Source organism: Myotis davidii, unplaced genomic scaffold (genome assembly GCF_000327345.1).
Source record: "Myotis davidii unplaced genomic scaffold, ASM32734v1 scaffold96, whole genome shotgun sequence".
Classification (NCBI taxonomy): Eukaryota; Metazoa; Chordata; class Mammalia; order Chiroptera; family Vespertilionidae; genus Myotis; species Myotis davidii.
In genome coordinates, this window is record NW_006289416.1 from 3170999 (window position 1) to 3180674 (window position 9676).

General features: G+C 38.6%; 1 protein-coding gene across 1 annotated transcript in view; it reads right to left on the reverse strand.

The window, feature by feature from the left end:
- Positions 1-9676, reverse strand: part of SMCHD1 (structural maintenance of chromosomes flexible hinge domain containing 1) — a 132474-nt gene that overhangs the window by 71482 nt on the left and 51316 nt on the right. The window contains exons 18-19 of the mRNA XM_015562675.1: positions 3462-3566; positions 2323-2395 (exon numbers count right to left, since the gene is read on the reverse strand). Of these exons, the coding sequence (XP_015418161.1) occupies positions 2323-2395; positions 3462-3566 (178 nt within the window). The remainder of the gene's footprint in view (positions 1-2322; positions 2396-3461; positions 3567-9676) is intronic.

The following is a 9676-nucleotide window of genomic DNA, read 5'->3' on the forward strand; positions in this document are numbered from 1 at the left end:
GAAAATTCTTGAAAAACCTTATGGGTGTGGTTTTGAACTCTATATCCAGTAGTCTGCTTTCCTCCATTTATGTCATTTGTGACGTTTCTTTGGCTCAGCATTTTTTATGCTTCCCTGTGTTGATAGAGTGGCTTTCTGTGCTAGGTGTCCTATAGGGCCCAGTGGCTCAGCCTCCCCAATTACCTGAGGTGGAAACTCTTGGTGAACCCCTTTGTGGGCTGCGTGTACAGTCTTGTTATAGTTAAGCCTTGATTGTTGTAGGTATCACTGGGAGGAATTGACCTCCAGGCAAATTGGCTGTGATAATCAGCTGTGTCTACAGTGGGAGAACTTCTGTGCTGGAGACACCCCTCTGGGGTAAGACTTGCTTCAGTGGGGCTTTGATGCTCACTGAGTCTGCCCCCTGCCTGCGTCCCTTATGGATCTGAGGAGTTGTAATCTGAATGGTCCCACTCTGACCACTGAGTACACTGGCTCTTGGATCTCTAAGGAGGTGCTAATTTAACCTCTGCCTGAGACTACCTAGCAGGAGCTATGGAGAGATCTGCAGATTCCTCTTCTTTGTTTAGAATTTGGAGGTGCCCAGATGAGGCCCAGCTGTGAGGCAATGCAGCTGCTGTGGGGCCCTGGGCCTTCTTTTGGAAGTTCTGGGTCTCTCTGACCCAGCTGCAGCTTGTTAGGTAATTTTCAGATTGCAAAGGGCCAGGCCTTTCATATGCAAAAGCCTCTGCGCACAGGCTTGGGTGGGGCGGGGTCTCAGGAAATCAACAGGGCGGGGCTAACAGCTATGGCCGATCCTCAGTCCTACCCTAAGAGGCCCCGCATCTCAGTATCCCGATAATTGGTGCAAGCACCTCTGAAAGAAAGCCGCCCTGGAGTTCCGACTGATGCCAGACAGTCCAGTTTCTCCCCATATGAGTCTGGATCTCCAGAGACTCGCCCGGAACTGGAGTTCAGAGCAGTTGGGAGCTTGTGACTCCCTCCCGACTGAAAAAAGACAACCACGTCCTCCGTTGCCAGCACTTTCCGTGTGCGCCTCCGTACCTCTGCACTTTACTTCCACACCTCCTCTGAGTCTCAGTGTGCTTTTCTCTTTCCTTCTAGTTGTAGAATTTCCACTCAGCCAGCCTTCCTGTGGTTCTGGATGATGTCCGTTTTGTCTTTTAGGTGTATTTTTGAAGTGGTTGTGCGAGGCAGCAATTTCTGGTGTTTACTTATGCTGCCATCTTGGTTTTTCTATACTCTAAGGTGCCAATTTTTATCAATTCATGATTGAGGGAAACCTCAAACTACTGGAATTTATAAAGGTAATAAAATAGCCAATGTTTCTTTTCACTCAAAACTAGTACAAAAAGTCATATATAAAGATATAATCATGGTATTGTTAATATCAGAGCTAAAGCTTCCATGTCAAGCACTGTTCTAGTTATTTTACAAACACATGCAGTTCACTTAGAGAACGCATGCATATTGAAACTGTGTCTTCCATTCAGTTACCAAGGAACTGCAGAGTAAGACTTGCCCATATTGCTGTAACCGGTTTGGCTCAGTGGATAGAGCGTCGGCCTGCGGACTCAAGGGTCCCAGGTTCGATTCCGGTCAAGGGCATGTACCTTGGTTGTGGGCACATCCCCAGTAGGGGGTGTGCAGGAGGCAGCTGATCAATGTTTCTAACTCTCTATCTCTCTCAGTTCCTCTCTGTAAAAAATCAGTAAAATATATTTTTTAAAAAAGAGTTGCCCATATTAACTCATTTAATCCTGACAACTCTGAAAATAAATATTCTCACTTTACACATGAAGAAACTGACACATACAAATTTACCTAGCTCATCAGAGGTGTCAGTTTAAATTCAAACCCAGAAGGGTTGCGTCTGTGAATTTCTAAAATAGGCTGTTCCTCAAATTAGCCAGCAAATTCTACCCTATGAAACTTTAATGTAACTTCATTTTCAAATTGACAACTTAAGTACATGAGAAACTTTTTTTCTTAAAATACGAAGTAGTCATAGTTGTATTAGAAGGGGTAAAAGACTGATCCAGTTGTAATATAAGCCTAGAAATGTAAGTATAGCCCTAGAAATGGTTCCCAAATACATTTTCAATATTCAAATTTTCCTTCCAAAGTTATTTTTAGAATGTCTCTAAAGTCTTCCTCAAGGTTTTCCTGTTTTTTACTGTTCATTTCTGTCAGTGCTATGTTTGACCTTCATATGTCTTTTCAAGACTTATATAATTATCACACCAAAAGATATTATTACACATTATCATAAGAATATTATTTAAAAAGTAAACTTAGGGATATTTCTTAAAATAATATTACCTGGTAGTAATCTAATTTTCAAAATCTGTGAGTCTTCTTTAAAACCCGGAAGAATAACCTTCAGATTAAAATTCTGTTGAAAAAAATTTAAACAAATCCAAGTCTTACATAAATACTTAAGTATTTTATTACCTCAATTCTGATTTATTTTTCCTTTTTATTTTCATACCATTATAGAAGTCTACTTGGCAATTTTATATTAAAATTATATGTAATTATATATTTATGTATATATAGAAGATACATGTAAAAGAATTGTCATACTGCTTCTTTACAGACTATAATTTCAGATTTATAAGGTATAACCTCTGAGTAATGACCAAATTCAGGTTTGACATATACAAAAATGTAGGACAATAGTCAAGTGGAAAAAACAAAAATCTACAAATTGAACAGAGTTTTCTGGATTAGATCCTGGAATAGAAAAAAATACTAGTGAAAAAAACTGGCAAAATGTAAATAATAGTCCATAGTGTTGTCAATAGTATTGTATCAATGTTCATTTCTTAGTGTGGATAAATATAGAATGGTTATGTAAGATATTAATAGAGAAAGCTAGATGAAGAGTATGTGAACTCTGTATTCTATCTTTTAACTCTTCTATAAACACACTTTTCTTTATCCAAATACCAAACCCATTATGTTTACAGTAGTGAGCTAAAGTTTCTCATATATTTGTTTCTGTTCTAAGAATTCAAAAATTGATGGAAAAAGCGAGAGAAAAAGGAATAATGGAAATACTGGGGGAATCACTTTGTAAAGTATATGATTCTCTAACCACTATGCAGTATACTGAAAACCAATACAAAGTAATATTGAAAGTAAAGTGTAAATGAAAATTTTAAAAAAGAGAAACAATACAGTACTGAATAACTGTATTGAAAAATGACCTTGAATGTGAAAAGACTGAAATAAAGATGATGAAGACAGTTGAAAAATATTGAATTAATCAATGTTTAACAAAAATAACAGTAGCAAACATGCAGGTATTTCTTAGAGATATACATGGCAAGTAAGTGACATGATCCTGATTAATTCCTAAGAAGCCAACATTACTATCACATTTTTACAAAATAAGTTATTCAATTTTAAATTTACAATTTCATTTTTACAACTGCAACATTTATATCAATGCTTACCTTGCCTTGACAAGAATTTACAGAGCCCTTAGCTGTAACACCTCGAATTATACAATTTGGTCCCTTGGTTATTTCTTCATATTGTAAAGATAAACCACTGGAAAAAACAAATTATTATGTAACTTACCCCCTATTATCTACAAATAAGCTGCAAATGTGTTCTGTTTTCTCATATGCCATTCACAAGTTTAATTCATTTTTTAAATAAAATAGTATTTTTTAAAAAGGAATAACTAAACAAAAAAGCAAATTCCTATGAATTTTTTTTTCCATAGAAAAATGATCTAACAAGTACTGATAAATGATACCAATAAGCCAAACACTGCAAATGGTAGACATACTGTAAAATTTCATATAATGAATTAGTAAAGATACAAGGTAGGAAAATAAGCAAATGCTAGACTATGGATATACGTCTAAGAAGAAAAAATAATACAAATAGGCCAGGGTTAAGCATTTCTTCAGCTTTTGCATAGATTCTTTCAAATCTTTCACCCTTGCCCAGACAGTTGTGTTTCAGTGGTTGAGCATCAACTAATGAACCAAGAGGTCCCAGTTCAATTCCCAGTCAGGGCACATGCCTGGGTTGTGGGCTCAATTCCCAGCAGCAGGCATGCAGGAGGCAGACACTGATGTTTCTCTCTCATGGTTGTTTCCATCTGTCTATGCCTCTCCCTTCCTCTCTCTCTATAAAAAAAAAATTAAAACATATTTTAAAAAAACAAAAAACTTTTTACCCAATGGAATTTCAGAGAATTTTTGGCACCTATAACTGAATGGCAAATTTAAATAAAGTAAAAAAAAAAAAATCAAGTATAGTCTTATAAAGATGTAATATTGTTAAAATATATACTGAGATCCCTAATCTACTACGATGGGCAATCTGATTTCTAAATCACCTTTGGACATGTGTAGATCCTTAGAGTGTAAACATTTTATTGTCAAGGGGTAAGGTGGAAAAATAAAGAAAAAGTACAACATGATGAAGAAAAAGCTAATTTTTTCCGAAGAATGGAATTTAAATATTTACAAGTATTTCTGAATAAATTGCAAAAATTAAACAACATGCTTTGCTTGAAAAAAGACACACAGTAGTATATGAGATAAACTTCTTTGGGAAGATGACACATTAAAGGCACACATATATTTGCACTATCTCATAAAACCTTACGAATGTGCCAACAAAGAGATTTCTTTAATTTACTGTTAAAGACAAAGATTTAAAAAGGGAGGAAAGGAAGAAGAGATAAGGACAACAAAACTTACTAGAACACAGTAGCAAGTGACCTAGTAGTCTAAAAATAACTTGAACCCTAAAACAGCAATGGAAAAAGCCAGAAACCAATCTATACCACAGAATGCCCAGGTATCATTCAGGAATTGGTGTACTAGTTACCTCTAAAAGTGGTTTAAAAAGAGAAAGGCAAAATAATGATAGATTAGAGAGAGAGAGAGAGAGAGAGAGAGGGAAATCAACATCCCCAGATCTCCCCTCTCTGCCTCTGTCAGATGACTAAAAGATTAATCTTTGAAAAAGGCTAAAGCAGAGTCTCTGAACCAGGGGAAAGCACATAAATTGAAGGACAGAGTAAAATAATAAAAAGAATAGAAGGGTAATCCTGAATAAATGCATATAGACGCTGAGACCTTCCCATCCCCATTCTTATCCCAGCCTTGTAACTAGACGGGTTATGAACCTGGAGTGCTAAACCATTCCTCTCAAAGCAAGAGACTAAAGAATTTTCTTTGAGAAAACAGCCAAGCCCAAGAAAAATGAAAAGACTTAAAAATACTGACAACAGGATTTCTCTCCAAGAAAGTGTAACAGGCAGATAATTCTATAGTGGAGTTCATAGTCATCAGCATCTCCCACACTCCATCTGCATTTTAGTTCCCCACTCAATTATAAGAAGACTAGAGGCCCAGTGCATGAAATTCATGCATTCAGGAGGGTCCCTCAGCCCAGCCTGTGCCCTCTCGCAGTCCCGGAGCCCTTGGGAGATGTCCGACTGAAGGCTTAGGCAGGGAGCGGGCCTAAGCTGGCAGTCAAACATCTTTAGTGCTGCCATGGAGACAGGAGAGACTCTTGCTACCACAGCTGCACTGGCCAGCCATGAGCCTGGCTGCTGGCTGAGTGGCACTCCTGCGTTAAGCATCTGCCCCCTGGTGGTCAGTGCACATCATAGCCGTTCGGATGATTGGCATATTAGCCTTTTATTATATAGGATGACCAATAATTACCAGATATCTGAGTAATGAGATAAAAAGTCAACATGAGCAACAAAGTTGGAAACAAAAGAGATTATCTATGTAAAGTATTCTTAAAAACTATAATTTGTCAGTGAAAAAAAGTTTTATATTCATAAAACAAAAAGAAGATCTACAAAAGAACATTCAGAAAACCAGGAAGAACTCTCAGAAATTAAAAGTATAGCAGAGCCCTAACCGGTTTGGCTCAGTGGATAGAGCGTTGGCCTGTGGACACAAGGGTCCCAGGTTCGATTCCAGTCAAGGGCATGTACCTTGGTTGGGGGCACATCCCCAGTAGGGACTGTGTAGGAGACAGCTGATCGATGTTTCTCTTTCGTTGATGTTTCTATCCCTCTCCCTTCCTCTCTGTAAAAAAATCAATAAAATATATATTTTTAAAAAAGTATAGCAGGAAGAAAAAATTCAATGGAAAAGTTACAAAGTTGAGAAAAATCTGTCAGAAATTTAAAAAAATAGAAAAATTAGGAAAATCAGAGAAGCAGTCTGGAAGGCTCAATATCAAATAAATAAGAATGCCAGTAAGAGAAAACAGTGATGATGGAAAGTAGAGAATGAAGTACTTCAGATAATGAAGAGACCTAAACAGACATGTATCACTATAGAATTTTGCCCTGTTAAGAATAAAAAGTAGATCCTATAAGTGCCCAGAGAGAATACACAGGAAAGATAAAAAGGAAACCTAACCAAGTTTAAATTTATTAGCAAGAGTGAAAGTTCAAAGGCAGAAATGGAGGAATCCTATCTAATAATAGAGAAACATTGTTACAAATATAGAAGCTAAACAAAACCCCAGAAACCAGCTTTCGGCCAGCCGGGATCTCAGAGCTGGAGTTGAAACAGTGTTTCGATTATAGAACCCAAACAAACCAGATAACTGCTTTCAGGGTGAGGGTCCCCACTGGGGTGCCTGGCCAGCCTGGATGAGGGGATGATGGCTGTTTGCAGCTGGTCACACCCCCACAGGGTGGTGGTCCTCACTGGGGTGCCTGGACAGTCTGGGTAAGGGGCTGAGGGCCATTTTCAGGCTGGTGGGTGAGTGCAGCTCCCAACCTGTCCTTTTTTTCTTTTTTTTAATTCTGGGCCAGCCATAGCTCTGAGGCTTGGCTCCAGCTCTGAGGTCCCAGGTGCCTCTCCTTTTTTTCTTTTATTCTTGGATTTATTTACCTTCCATGGCTGTCACTGGAACTGAGAACCAGCTTTAGCTCTGAGACTTCGGCTCCAGCTCTGAGTTCTCGGCTGCTGAAAGCAGGTATTTGGTTTGTTTGGGTTCTATAATTGTAATACTGTTGCGCTCCTGCTCACTCCAGCTCTGAGGTGCCGGCTGGCTGAAAGCCCCAACCACCTGACGGCCCTGCTCTCTGTGTGACAGGGGATGGCGCCGCAACCTCCCTATCGACCCTGCCTTGAGTGTGACAGGGGGCAGTGCCCCAACACCCCAATCAGCCCTACCCTGAGCATGACCGAGGGTGGCATCGCCACCTTCCGATCTGCCCTGCTCTGTGCATGACAGGGGTGGCGCCCCACCTCCCCAATCAGCCCTGCTCTGAGCCCGACCAGGGGCTGCACCTAGGGATTGGGCCTGCCCTCTGCCACCCGGGAGCAGGCCTAAACCCTCAGGTCATTATCTCCCGAGGGGTCCCAGACTGCGAGAGGGCACAGGCCAGGCTGAGGGACTTTTTGTGCACCGGGCCTCTACTTCTTACATAATTTTGACAGAAACAGTTCCCATTATTCAATTCAATCAAGTATCAAAGTAGAAAAAAAGATATTTTCAGAGCAATACTTTTATCTCACATGTACCCTTTCTTAAGAAACAGGAAGGATGTGCTTCAGCAACAGGAGGGGAACAAGGGATTCTTAAAAAAAACAGGAGGCCCGCCCTGACTGGTTTGGCTCACTGGATAGAGCGTCGGCCTGGGGACTGAAGGGTCTCAGGTTCGATTCCAGTCAAGGGCATGTACCTTAGTTGCAGGCACATCCCCAGTGTGGGGTGCGCAGGAGGCAGCTGATCGATGCTTCTCTCTCATCGATGTTTCTGACTCTCTATCCCTCTCCCTTCCTCTCTGTAAAAAAATCAATATATTTTAAAAAAACAAAACAAAAAAAACAACAGGAGGCCCATTAAAGATTAAATTCTAAACAAGATAAGCCACTTCACAGACTCACAATTCAGGAATATTTCCTTGACCAGGGATCAAATCCCTAACCTTGGCCTATCAGGATGCCACTCTAACCAACTGAGTGAGCTACCTGGCCAGGGCTTTAGTGTTTTATTTTTAAACAAACGTGTTTATTACACTTAAGCCTCAACAACCTGGGCTTTATGCAATATTAAGAATAAATACTATAAATGTAATTTTATCATTATGATTTTCTTAGTAACATTTTATTTTCTCTAGCTTACTTTATTGGAATAGAGTATATAATACATGTGACATACAAAATATGTGATAATTAACATGTTATTGGTGAGGCTTTCTCTTAACAGGTGACTATTAGTTAAGTTTTTGGGTAGTCAAAATTAAATGTGAATTTTTAATTGTACAGGGTCGATGACCCTAATCCCTGCATTGGTCAAGGGTCAACTGTATATAATTCTTCCTTTACTGTTTAATATTCAAATGAATGTGATATGTCAAAAGACAAGAATCAGTTTTTAAAAATTAAGGGAATACATATCTGTAAAATTCAGTTAAAATATTTTTTATATGTACGTATTGCTTTTCAGGAACCTAATCATGGTATAAATCTAGACACTGAACAATCTACACTTCATTAATCTGTGAGCTTCTAGAAGACAAATACAATGTCCCTATTTACTTCTGTAATTCCAGTTAGCAAATGTCTAGAATACAGTACATGTTCAAATGACTGTAAACATTTATACCATAAGGGCAAAAAATACATATAGATAATAAAAGAAAGCACATATAACAAGTTGCCCCAAAAAGACAAATTTTGCAGCGAATGTAAAAACAAAAATAAAACCTTAGCATTCATGCTCTTTAAAGTAATCAAGAATTTCTTCCTAGGCACCACAGAAAGAAGTGATGGAAAATAATGAACCTACTCAATTACATCATTGAACATATTGTTAAGGTTTTTAAAAAATATATATTTTTATTGATTTCAGAGAGGAAGGGAGAGGGACAGATGAGAGAGAATCATTTATCGGCTGCCTCCTGCATGCCCCACACTAGGGTTGGAGCCCACAACCCAGGCATGTGCCCTGACTGAGAATTGAACCATGACCTTTTGGTTCATAGGTTGATGCTCAATCACTGAGCCATGCCAGTCGGGCACATTGTTAAGTTTTTAAGAGCTATTTATTAATATAAGCCAGTCCATCACTCTAAAAGATGATTCAGTAAAATCAAATTTTAAGAAAGAACTCAAATTTACATGGAAAACATATACTTTATTGCTATAGATTTTAAAACAAAAATAAACTGCATTAGCAGGTTAAAAACTTAGTAGGCAGTATTTCTCAGTTTAAATGTCCAAAACTTCTAAGGCTAAGCAAATAACAACAAAATAGACATGTTATAACTAACAATTACCAGCAGACATCATATCATACTTGCCAAAAGAAATGGAGTAAAAAAGACAAAACTATCAGTCTTACCTAAAGAATTTAACAGTAAATTTAATAAAAAAAATTTTTAGCCCTGACCAGTTTGGCTCAGTGGCTACAGCGTTGGCCTGTGGCCTGAAGAGTCCCAGGTTTGATTCTGGTCAAGGGCATGTACCTTGATTGTGGGATCATCCCCAGTAGGGGGTGTGCAGGACGCAGCTGATTCATGTTTCTCTCTCATGGATGTTTCTAACTCTCTATACCTCTCCCTTCCTCTCTGTAAAAAATCATTAAAATAATATTTAGAAAAAAAAAAAAGAAACAGTCTCAGAGACCTCTGCCCCAGGACACAGTCAGCACATCCTGGGCC